The 13,122-nt window shown below is 35.4% G+C and overlaps 1 protein-coding gene across 2 annotated transcripts in view; it reads right to left on the reverse strand.

The window, feature by feature from the left end:
• AFTPH (aftiphilin) overlaps positions 1 to 13,122 on the reverse strand; it is a 69,745-nt gene that overhangs the window by 27,061 nt on the left and 29,562 nt on the right. For both annotated transcript variants that reach the window (XM_068964822.1, XM_068964813.1), the window contains exon 2: positions 10,655 to 12,618. In XM_068964822.1, coding sequence (XP_068820923.1) covers positions 10,655 to 12,586 — 1,932 coding nt within the window. In that variant the 5' untranslated portion in view covers positions 12,587 to 12,618. The remainder of the gene's footprint in view (positions 1 to 10,654; positions 12,619 to 13,122) is intronic.

A 13,122-nucleotide genomic window follows, 5' to 3' on the forward strand; every position in this document is an offset into this window, starting at 1 on the left:
TGTGCTAGTTGATTTATATGTTATGTTAATTTCTTCTGTACAGGAAAGTGACTCAGTTGTACATATGTATTATATATATACACACACATATATATTCTTTTCCATATTCTTGTCTATTATGGTTTGTCACAGAACATTGAATGTAGTCCCCAGTGCTATATAGTATGACCTTGTGAAAACCTTTCAGAAATATCTGTTTCTAATAGAACAAACAAAAGGGGAAAGAATGTCTGTTATGACTAAGAAATTTAACAGCTCATCTGTCATTTTGATGATCTGTGTAGATATTCCATTTCTCTACTCTTCTATGGTGTGTCTATTTGGGGTTTTGAATAGTACACTACCTTTCCTCCAAGCAAAGCTTGCATACTCCCTAGAGTATTTTCTCCGAGAACACTGGCATTTTGGACTATTTTTATTGCCTGAAACTTGTATTTAGACTAACTTAGATTTTGGGGGTACTAGTAGGTTTTGTCTATATGTGCAACCTACAAGAACATTCATTCCCACTTTCCTAACTTTATTTCACATACATGTAAAATATTATCAACTTAGCTCACCTTACTACTTAAAACACCAACCAGGAATACAAAAGGTTAAAGCTTACTGAAAGATTAAATGTACCACTGAAATGCCACCCACTGTACAAGAAAAATGCCACAAAATGATGGTACTTTCTGCCAAGTAACAAAAACAAGTCAATGCTTGATTTCTGTTGTTTAGTGTAGTCAGCAAACAGGAAGATAAAAAACAAAAGGAAAAACTTTCATACACCTATTTTCTAAAGCAAAATCTCTTTTGAAAACTATTATCAGAGCAAAAAACTTAATGGTGTGTAATTAGTCTCAGGGTACATTTTTGCTATCTCTACAAAAGTTAGTCTAACACCTTCCTTCATTATATTCATGTGTGTGATATGGGAAAAGGTTCTCAGTATCAATTATGAAATCTACAGTAAAGAGTAGACTCAAGATCCCAAGGCTTGTGAAACTTGAGTGCGTCAAGGGGACCCACACTTAGTCGCTTCAACAGAGGGAATGGACAGACATTACTTTTAAAGGGATCAGATAACCATCTAATTGGAAACATAATAAGCACTGGCTCCTCCTGGGCAGGGAAGGTAAACAAAAACTCACACATGGCCAAATTTTATTTCTCTGTAAATTAAAACAGAATCTTCTTGTATCCTCTTTGTTATCCATTTATGGGATAGAAAAAATATATATCTCTCTAGGGATGAAAGAAAGGATTTCAAAGCATATTTAATCATTTGATCAATCATTAAATGTAACTACCAGGTCTTATGTATGAAAGTGTTAGTCATTCAGTCGTGTCTGACTCTTTATGATCCCATGGACTGTCTATGGAAATATCCAGGTAAGAATGTTGGAGTGTGTAGCCATTCCCTTCTCCGGGGATCCTGCTGACCCAGGGATCAAAGCCAGGTCTCCTGCACTGGAGGTAGATTCTTTACCATCTGAGTCACCAGGGTCTTAGGTATACTAGTGAGCAAATCCTCACATCAGTGGAATGTATTGAAGAAATAGAATGTTATTTAAACATAACCACTTTTAAACTTTGCTTTAAACTTCTTCCCCAACCTTTTTTCATAAAGAATAAAATTACATGGAAATTTTAAAGGGAAGTTCCATATGACTTTTGGATTAGATATGACAAGTCAATTGCTTCAAATCTTTTTGTTGAATGAGGTAGAGCAGGAGTTGGCAGATTTTTTTCTCTGTAGAGCCGGATAGTGAATATATTTTGTATTGCAGGCCATCCATAAACAAATAAATGTGGGTGTATTGCAATGAAACTTTATTTACTAAAACAGGCAGCAGGACAGATTTGTTTCCTAGGCCATAGTTTGCTGATCCCTGAGGGAGAGCCAAAAATTTAAAATGAAGATTCAAATAACCAGAATCCACTAACTGAACAGTACCACCCACCATAAGGAGGAACTCTTTAACAGTTCAACAAGAAAGCAGTTAAGAGAATTAACAAAGATTCTGATTAAAATTAAATTTCCTAACATTTTACTTTTTAAAATTAAACTATATTAAAGTATAGTTGATTTACAATGTTGTGCCAATCTGACTTACAACAAAGTGACTCAGGTATACACATATATGCATTTTTAAAAAATATTCTTTTCCATTATGGTTTATCACAGGATGTTGAGTATAGTTCCCTGTACTATACATTAGGACCTTGTTGTTTATCCATTTTAAATGTTAATAGTTTGCATCTACCAACCCCAAACTCAACAGTCCATCCCTTTCCCTCCCTCCCTCTTGGCAGCCAGAAGTCTGTTTTCTATGAGTCTGCTTCTGTTTTGTAGATAGATTCTTTTGTATCATATTCTAGATTCTACATATAAATAATATCATTATTTTTTAATGTATATTGTTTTAACTATCCACAAGACCAGTTTGATGCTAAAAGGGCTACATCTTGTTCATGGTAATAAACAATGCCAAATTTCATTTACTACTAGTTAATTCCAGTAAGTAAATGGCTGATGTAATTATAATACTTCAGTAGAAGACTGTGGACCCAAGGGGCTGAGACTCAGTTTCAGAGTTTATGAAGGGAAGCTATCAGGGCCTACCTCACAGGGTGAATAATAAATTAGAGGAGTGAATATTTGACACTCAGTGTGTGCTCAAGAAGTGATAGCTTTTATGACTACTGTTGTTATACAGATGACACATACAGACAAAATGGCATGCCAAGGGATAAAATAAATGTCAAAACTAGGTTCAAATCTCACTAAGGCTATTTCTCTACCACTATTTAACATTCTATATCATGATTAAAATACTTGTTTCAATTTATATCAATTTCTACTATACTGTAATAAGAAATTAAATAATCAAATATTTTGTGTGCTCCCTAAGTTCTTCCTATCAAGTCAGGAGACAAGTACGTAAGTAAAAATATCTGCCATTAAGAGCTGCTTATATAAACAGAAACTGTTACTGCTACTTCTTGGGGATTTAAAAAACTGGTGAACATTTTGGTTGACAGTTGGCATTTGTGACTTAAATCTTGATCATATTATGAAATACAAAGAGTGTAAACCACACGTTAGGTGTGTTAAGTACTTTACTTCCCAAGAAGCACAGTAAAGTTCAAAGATGTGATGGAACATAGTCTAAAATAACTTAGTAAGTAGAAGAGGTATAGGAATATAACATTAATGCCAGAAGAAGAGAAACTAACCTACCACAAGAATAGCTTCTCCTGTGATCAGGCAGATAAACTTCTTAAAAAAAAAACAAAAACGGATTTTCTGAAACACTGTAATCATACACTAAATTTTAAAAAACTCACTGCTATTTTGAGCAAGATTGATACTGCTAAAGGTTTCAGGTTTTTGTCTTTAAGATTATTAAATAATTTTAATTATTTTTAAATACATGCATTTTTTCCCTCAACACTGCCACCCAAGGTAATTTAATATGTACAACAGCCTTAAAGTCAATAAAGTGAAATATTTTTTAAACTTTGATTCAGACTACTATACATGAGCAAATTATTCATCTAAACTACAATTTAGTTTCTAACAAAGTAAACTGTAAATTTTTACTAAAGAGTCAGTGTTGCACTCCTAATCAACGTGATGGTAACAAAAAAAAGTACACACACATTCAGCATACTAAATATTTAGCTGAGGTTAGGACATGAGTCTGAGTGAACTCCGGGAGTTGGTGATGGACAGGGAGGCCTGGTGTGCTGCGATTCATGAGGTCCCGACTGAGTGACTGAACTCAACTGATAACAGTAACTAAATAAAAAACTACCCACTCCAGTTACTTGAATTTCAAATACCTTCAACTTCAAAGAGGAAAAATAACCATCAATTCTCTCTTGAATTTAGAATTAGAAAACTGGTGACTGAGCCATGTTTGATATACTGTATCAAATTCCAGCCTGCAAACAGCACCACATCTGGCCATTAAACCTTTAAAGAAACTTGGTCTCTGACAAATGTGGGGTACTTGCTCTTCCAGGCAGCTACCAGGCTCCCTTTTATTTTCTCTGTTGTGCCCAGTGCTAGGAAGCCAAGGGAGAAAGTCTGCTACTTACAGAGGAGTACACCTGTGCTCAGAAGAATTCCTACTTGTCAAAACTATTCTGAGAAGGGAAACTAGCCAGAAGCAGCAGTTTAACTCTCAAGATAGTCTGACTGAGTATACAGGCCAACTAGGGGTATCCTACACAAATTATCATTTGCCTATTACATTTTGCTATTCACCAAAACAGTTGGCAACACTGTTTCTTGCACCTTTAAAAGCCATTTTTAAGAAATCCATTTCTGAGATTATTCACTAACAGCTAACATTTACTGAACACTTGTTATGTGCAAGACACTGTGCTAAGCACCCTCACATGTACAATTTCATTTTAACTTTATAACGAGAGTTTTGAATAAGTCCTATTACTGTTCTCTACATCTCAGGTTCAGGGAAGTAGCTAATGCAAGTTAGTGCTGAACCTGGATCTGAATCTAGGAGGGTGACTCCAGAGCCTTGATTTTTAGGTATCAATAATGTACTTCACATCATGGCAAATAGATCGGGAAACAATGGAAACAGTGACAGACTTTATTTTCTTGGGCTCCAAAATCACTGCAGATGGTGACTGCAGCCATGAAATTAAAACACACTTGCTCCTTGGAAGAAAAGCTATGACTGACCTAGACAACATATTAAAAAGCAGAGACATTACTTTAGTGACAAATTCGTACAGTCAAAGCTATGGTATTTCAGTAGTCACCTATGTGACAGTTGGGACTATAAAGGAAGCTGAGTGCCGAAGAATTGATGCTTTTGAAATGTAGTGTTGGAGAAGAGTCTTGAGAGTCCCTTGGCCTGCAAGGAGATCAAACCAGTCAATCCTAAAAGAAATGAGTCCTGAATATTCATTGGAAGGACTGATGCTGAAGCTGAAACTCCTGATGCGAAGAACTGACTCACTGGAAAAGACCTTGATGCTGGGAAAGATTGAAGGCAGGAGGAGAAGGGGATGACAGAAGACGACATGGTTGGATGGCATCACTGATTTGATGAACATGAGTTTGAAGAAGCTCTGGGAATTGGTGATGGACAGGGAAGCCTGGCATGCTGCAGTCCATGGGGTCACAAGGAGTCGGACGTGACTGAGCAACTGAACTGTATTATAACCAGGACCAACTTCTGCAGTAGGCACAGGGCCTGGGGTCCACAATAATTTTAAGGGTTCATGAAAACATTTTAATAGTTAATATTAGCATACTCATTTTTATACCAAGTTATAAAACAGAATTCAAGGGGAAGGGGCTCACAAAAATCATATGTGGTCATGGCTATACTACCTTCCAAAGGTTCACTGGCTTTTATAGGATTTCCCTATCTTTCCCAATTTTCTCATTTCTCATATATATGCTTTCCTATTAGGAAAGATGTATTAGGGTCTTCATTACCTTGAATGTCTCTATATTTTATTTTCTTCAACCCATACAGGATTTCTGGGAAAGCAAAAATGATTACCAAATGTTTTAATTCATCAATGAGGGCAAAGCACTAAGCCTAAATTATACTCACTCCTAGTTCTGTCCTATCTCCATGTCTGGGTTTGGAGGAAGAAAGCCCTTGGATATACAAGCAATCATTTCACTTTATTCACTGATGCAAGTAAGTCATACAATCTAACACAGAGCTTCTCAGCTGATATGGCTCAGTTACAAACAGGTTACAAGTCTTCCAAAAATCCTGAAAGCTATATATGGACATATGGTATTCCCTCTTGTGATGGCTAATTTTAACTTGAAAGGGCCAAGAGGTGCCCAGACATTTGGTTAAACATTATTCTAGATATATCTGTGAGGGTGTTGCTGAATGAGATTAACATTTGGACTGGTAGACTAAGTAAAGCAGATTGTCTTCCTTAATATGGATGGCCTTCAATCAACTGAGGACAGTCTGTAGACTGTAGATCATAGGATGTCCATTATCACCTCCATAACTGCATGAGACAATTCCTTATAAAAAACTGGTCAGTCTGTCTTTCCATGCATGCATGCATCTATGCATCCAACTTCCTGGTTCTATTTCTCTGGAGAACCTTTGACTAATACATCTCTGTTTTGTATAAATGACTACACTGGGGTATAAAGAGACTGTGTATTGAAACTCGCATTCAAAGTTCCAAAGGAGTGTATAATGCCAGCACCGAAGATCCTAGAATCTGACTCTTAGGCCAGACAAAAGCACACCTCTTTTAAAGTATCTTGATTTTTTTAGGGTAATTTCTAAAAATTCCTTCAACATATTTCTAGTTAGTTTTCCTTTCTTCCTTACAAACAGTAGTCGATCGTGTCAACAGTTTTAATATTGATAGCATTAGGTCTTGTTCTTAAGTGGAAGTTTAGAAGAAACATAAAATCCACCAGGCAATTTAATCTTCCATTTAAGAGGATATCTTATGCCTTACCATCATTAAATATTAAGTAAGATATCAAGTACAATCTACAATTGTATACTTATGAATCCCTAACTTCAAGCTATATTAAGAAGAGTAACCAATTCCCTCTGCTCTAAAAAGATGGTTTGCTGCTTCTGTACAATTTCTGGAAAAATCTAATAAAGTATTTCTATTTTGGAATTAAAGACCAGAATTTCAAATTTTCTGACGGAAATAAAAGTAATTGCTGTCCAAATACTTCAAGCAAGCAAAGAGCTATAAGGCCTAAAATCTCAACTTCTTTCTTTTCAAATTGAGATGTTATTGACTTATAATATTATGTTTCATATGAATAGTTCAATATATGTATATACTACAAAATGATCACCATAGTCACATATTTTTCTCTTCTTGTGATGAGAACTTTTAAGAACTCTTAGCAACTTTCAAATACAAAATGCAGTATTACTAACTGATCACCATGCTGTACATTATATCTCTAGGACTGATTTATTTTGTAATTGGAAGGTTGTACCTTTTGACTACTTAATTTGTTTTGTTGCTTATTTATGTTTTTAGTCATAAGTTTAAGTGTTCACCAACAGAAAGGAAAACCTGCACAAATCTCAGGCAGGTGATTAAATAAACGAAGGTGAATATGTCATTACACTCAGTAAGAGAATGCTGACTCTGCTAAGCAAACCAATAACTGAATCTCAAAATAACATAAGCCAAAGTATTAGTGATTCTCTTCTTTTTCATTTTTGGGACATTCAATTTTTAAAGCTCTCAAGATAAATCTTCTTCTAATAACATTTTCCCAGTAGTGTTATCAATTAGATGGCTAATAAAAGAAAATGATTCATAGCTTCCTTTTCTATAGCCAATTAATATAAAGAGATTACTTACCCCAATTACCTAAATTCTCAAATAACACCCAGAGCAACATTTTAAAATTTTTACAAAAGCTCAGGGTTTAATGCAGTGTTCATAACATTACTGCCTTTATCATATATCTAGGAAAAAGCATCTTGACTATTTCAATCAAGGTTCCTTTCTAGAACATTAACAGATTACAAAAAATAAAACTGTTAAAACAATACACATAATGGTCTTTTGAAAAAACACTGCTTTCAAAGTAAGGAGATTTTTATTATTGTCATTCTATTTTGTTCAAATCTTAGCCCCAAAAGTGAAAAATGGTTTTGACCTTTTTCCAATTCGTATACTAGAGACATCACTAATTTGCTTTTCTCTACAATTTATAAGAATGTTAACAGAAAAATGAATAAACTGAACTCTGGGTTCTCAGAAAAAAAATATTCACTGAGGGGGAAGAATATTTCTCAATAAATGGCCATTATGATTTTTACATCAAGGCCTGAACCCTCTGAGGCTTACTGGAATCACATTTGAGAATTGGGTTGACTAGGAACATTTTAGAAATTTGAGAGTTTTTTCTAGACTCTTCCCTAAGTAACAAATTATTGCAATAAGGTTGCAATAATTGATTGTCTCAATCTAGGGAAGATATTTCATTAAAATGTTAAGATATCCCTTTGGTAGACTGAAAATAGGAAAGTACTAAAAATAGGGATCTGGCCAATGTCACATACATAGTGAAAAGTCAAAGAAATTTGAAATAACAACTATACCATTTGTCTGACTTCACAAACAATGAACTGTTCCCTGTGTTTGCTTAATTGCATTAACTGAGCTCTGAATTCTAAAAGACTCTCACAACATTCTGTCAAAGTACAATTTGATGGCACTCTGTTCAGGACAGAATTGCTGTATCTTGGTAAGATTCAATCTACAATCAAAGTTTTACAACTTACAATTAAAAAAAAACAACTAATGTTTATATTAATATGTGAGGATTTCTGTGCTGTCCCCCATTACATGGTAGCAGCTAGGATAAAGATTTTAAGATAAATATTAGTAAATCTATTCCTCTCTAAGAGAACTAGGTTAATGGGCATTTCAGCAGATTCTGACAAAGGAAGAAACTACAGGTCACAGGCCTCCTTCACGATAGCAGGATAAGGATGAAAGTCATTTTCCATCTCCCCAACTCAATTCCTCTCCAAATTCGTCTTCTAGCCCCACTTTCAGCAGTTTCTCCTTTCCAACATCCATCTCCAAGTTCTGCTCATTTTGCATAACCCATTCAGCAAAAAGAAAAGCTTGAGAATGGAACCAGAAAAATCTCAGGAAGTCAATGCATCCTGCTATATCTATACCATTTGTGTTTTATTTTTACAAAACAGAATCATACTACAAGATTCTTATTTTTCAGTGTATTTTTTTCACTCATTAAAAGATTTACTGTCCTTTTATCTTCACAAAAGTCTGCTGCTATAGATATTATCTCCTTTTTACAGACAACTGAGTTCAGAAGTAGTTTGTCCAAAATCATAATGTTACACGACACTGAGTCAAGATTCGAACTAAGATCTGTAAGATTCCATAAAGCCCGTGTACTTTATTTCCTCCTAGTATATCTAGTTATCAAATTACACATAAATAACTTTAATCAGCTCATAGGTTGCAAAAAAATCCTTTTTTAAGTGGTTATACTTTAAAGACTCATTATATAATGATGATGTTTCAAGTTCTAAGGCTATAAATTAAAGACCATCCAATACCAGTGTCAACCTATACTCTAGTAAGATGACAGTAAACAGGGAAAGGATTAGGTCAAAAACCAATAGTCTTTGCTTTGTGTTATATAATTAATTCACTCTTTGTTTAAAATTGTAAGCTTCTGCCTCAATAATGAATTATTCAAGAATAATACACATTAGCCAAACCATGTAATAACTGAATTAGCAAATTAAGCTGTTCAGACACTCAATGTCAAATGAAAAGTGATTTGTTGTGCACTCCAATGGGTGGTACCATAATTTCTATAATATCTTAATGTATTAGAGCTATCAAAGCAATGATGTATAACCATTTAAATTAACCAGACTTCAGAAATATTTTCAATTGAAAATGGTTTGCTTAGCAAAAGATAACTGAAGAATCAGATTTTGTTGATTCTTATTCTCAGTATCTTTAAAATAGGCCGGTGGACCAAGTTAATACTTGGTAATAATACATGTATCAATAAAAAGCAATGATTTTCAAGGAAATGCTCTAGTCTACACTCCTAGGGTTGAGGAAAGGTTAAATGTAGCACAGGGTACAACTCAGGACTGCAGAACAATCTGAATAACATACTGTACCTCTACTTTAGGGGCTACTTCAGGTCAAAATAAACCTTAATGAATCTTCTCTGAAAGTCTGGACCAGAAAAAGACAAAGGACAAGGGCTAAGGGGTAAATTCTCCCTGACAAGGCTAATTCCTAAGAAAAGTAAACATAAACATACATTTGCAAGAAATTATAAGCAAATAAACAGTCACATTAAGTCAAGGTATGGCTGTTTCTTGTCCTAGGTCTAACCCTCAGTTGTGTCCTACTCTCTGTGACCCCATAGGCACCTCTGTCCATGGGATTTCCCAGGCAAGAACACTGGAGTGGGTTGCCATTCCCTTCTCCAGGGGAATCTTCCCAACCCAGGGATCCAACACTGGTCTCCTGCATTGCAGATAGATTCTTTACCATCTGAGCAACCAGGGAAGCCTTCTTGTTTTAGGTCTAACCCATAATCTATCTCACAGCCTCACCCCAGGTCTTTTATTAGCTATTAAACTCTGAGGCCCAAATCTGCTTTCTTTAAATCCTTTTTCTAACCTTCAAGTCCCTATAGCCTTCAACAGACAGGTTTCAAATTCTGCTTGCTCTTGTCTGCAATCAAAATTTGTCCTAGACAAAATTAAGAGATTACTTTCTGAAGCTTAAATCTTAGTTTAACCTTGTAAAATCACTAAGGTAGAAACTGAAGGATTTGCTAGAATAGTTCATTAGCTAATTAATGAATTTTTACATAAGTGGTATTTATACCTACCAAAAAACTAAGGTGATGAATTTCTATAAATATTAAAGAAACAGATAAAGAAAAATCTTACCAAGCATTATTATAGGAATGTCTCTTTAATCAAGTGATTGTGAAACATGTAACTAATCTACAAATCTGGCAAACATTATGTATCATAAAGAGACTCCTTAACAGGGACCCAATTAAAAAATGCTTTTTGAAAAGCTAAATTAGAGACCTCCACAGCACTGTTATACAAAATAGAGAAAAATCAGTAAATACCTGAACTGAAGTGGTTGTTTCGTGTAAATGACCACCAGCAACTGCTCCTTTGGAAGCTGCTAAGGAGACACTGTGCACTTTGGGGGTTCCTGGAGCATCAATCTTTTCATCTGTCCTATGCGACTGCCAAGCTTCCTTTCGATGATGAGATTCAGTGGCTTGCTGGTCTCCAAAAGCAGCCCAGGAACAGCTATCTTTCTGTCCATCCTCAAAAGCATTCCAATCTACAACCTGGCTAAGACCAGCTGAACTGAAGTCCGCAAAATCATCCGAGTCTTGAAAAGCACTGCAGTCATCTTGAATATTTGGCACAGAATCAAAGTCTCCAAACTCACCTTCTTGCCCAATTTCCAGTTTTGAAATAGGTTCAGTGCCTGTCCCAGTAGGTTTTCTTGCCAAACTGCATCCCTCTGATAAACTAACAGAAGTCTGTTTTAGGTCTGACTCAGTAAATACAATTTCCTCTTGGCAAGAGACAGTATTTGATTCCCCAAATTCTCCAAAGTCATCACCTGGTTCACTCAAATGTGGAAAGTGCTCTGAGGACTCTTCAAAAGTGACATCACTCATTGAATCTTGTGTACCAGCAGTAACAAAAGGTGGAGTTGTGCCACTGGCTGTGCCAAAGTCACCAAAATCATCCTCGATGGTATCGTTGCAAGTCACAAAGTCATTACTACTATCATCATTTTTTACACTCACAGAATCATCCAAAACATTTTCTTCTGTAGGATCAAAGCTGAGGCTCTGGGAGTCAGTAAACCCTCTAATTTCTTCTTTGGAAGAACCAACTTCGTCGTCTGCATCCAAAGTTTTAGTAGAAACCATGCACAGGTCAGCACATTTAGAAGTGAATAAATCAAGATTTTCTTCAGCTTTACATTGTTCTCTCCTACTGGCTTCTGAATTTTCAGCTGGGTCTGCCAAACTCCAAGCCTCTGACTGAACCCTTGAATTGAAAAATTCATCTTGTTGCAATGTGGGAAGGCCTTGCTTTCCCCTGCTGAAACCCCTGTCACTCGCTATGCTTATTTCTGAAACACAAACCTGATCCTTTCTAGCAGTGTCTCCTTTATCATCAAAGCTTCTATCCAAAGAAACTTCTTTTATAGAATTCAGTTCATTGACTCTATTAATTTTATTGTTTTCCTGAATGGTTAGTGCTTCATCATTTAAAACTGCACATCCTATTTCTTCTAGTTGTATCCTTTCTTTTCTGGAAAATGTGGCAAAATCTGCAAATTCCTCAGCGGGACTAGGTGCATAGTCTAAATTATACTCAGTACTATGAGTGCTAAGAGGCTTTCGTCCTTTTGAATCAGCTACAGTGTCCAGATCATCTGTTCCCTGAGGATTTACAGTTTCCAACACTGCAAACCCATTTGTTAGAATCTCCAGACAAGGAGGCTTTTCACCATTGCAGCTCTCTAACTGCTTGTTCTGATGAACAACATTCAGATCAGTTCTAAAATCTCCTGGAGAGAAACTTTCAGGTGTTCCAACATTCTGTCTCTGCTCCACTTCTTTATTTAAATCTCGTGGACTTTCTATGCCATCAATGGAAGTATCTAAAGTTTTAGATGAAATTATTTCTTTGCTGGTGGTAGAAAGTAAAACATCAGACTGTCCTTTCACAGGAGAAGAAAGTTCAGCAGTGATGTCCTTATCATTACTATTTTTAATGGACTTAAAGCTTGTAAGGCTATCTACATTTTCTGAGAAATCATGAATTGGCATAAAATGGTTTGAAGGTACAAACTCTTCCTTGGGACGAGTGTAATCTGGTGTATCAAAATCAACAAACCCTACACCAGAAGGGCTAACTTCAGAAAACCCACCAAATTCCCCAAATTCATCATCATCATCATCCTCAGCTCCATTGTCTAGTGGTGGTGGGGATGAAGAGTACATTCGAATGATGTCTGGCTCCATCGTTCAATTGCTTTCAAATACTTAATTTACACCTGGAAAAAAAAAAAGATTTTTTTTTAGGGAACAGATTACATATAACAAAGTCATTCAGAATTCTCTCAAAGAAACTTCAAAACAGTGTAAATTTACAGTGTTCTGCTTTTTATTTTTAAACTGTTTTTCTGTAAAGCAATTATCCTTCAATTAAAAATTAAATAAAAATTTTTAAAAACCTAAAAAAAACCAATTATTTTTATCTTAGGTAAGATTACACAGCTATAATATAATGGCAAAAGAAACCAAAACAAAACAAAACACCTTTTACAGTGTATGTTTCCAAGGGCACTGATAGCACATTACTGAATCTGAGGATTCCAGAAAATTTCAAATAAACACTTATAAAAGTACATCTATAAGATTCTCTCTTGGGGCACTTGCTTGTTCTCTTAGACTCTCCTTCTAGTTCACTGGGGACTCAGGACTTGCCTTGTGGATTTGTAGGAGTTCTTTATAAATAAAATGAAAACGCTGTCTTTAATAATGGCTACATATATTTT

Source organism: Capricornis sumatraensis, chromosome 1 (assembly GCF_032405125.1).
Source record: "Capricornis sumatraensis isolate serow.1 chromosome 1, serow.2, whole genome shotgun sequence".
In the NCBI taxonomy this organism is placed as follows: Eukaryota; Metazoa; Chordata; class Mammalia; order Artiodactyla; family Bovidae; genus Capricornis; species Capricornis sumatraensis.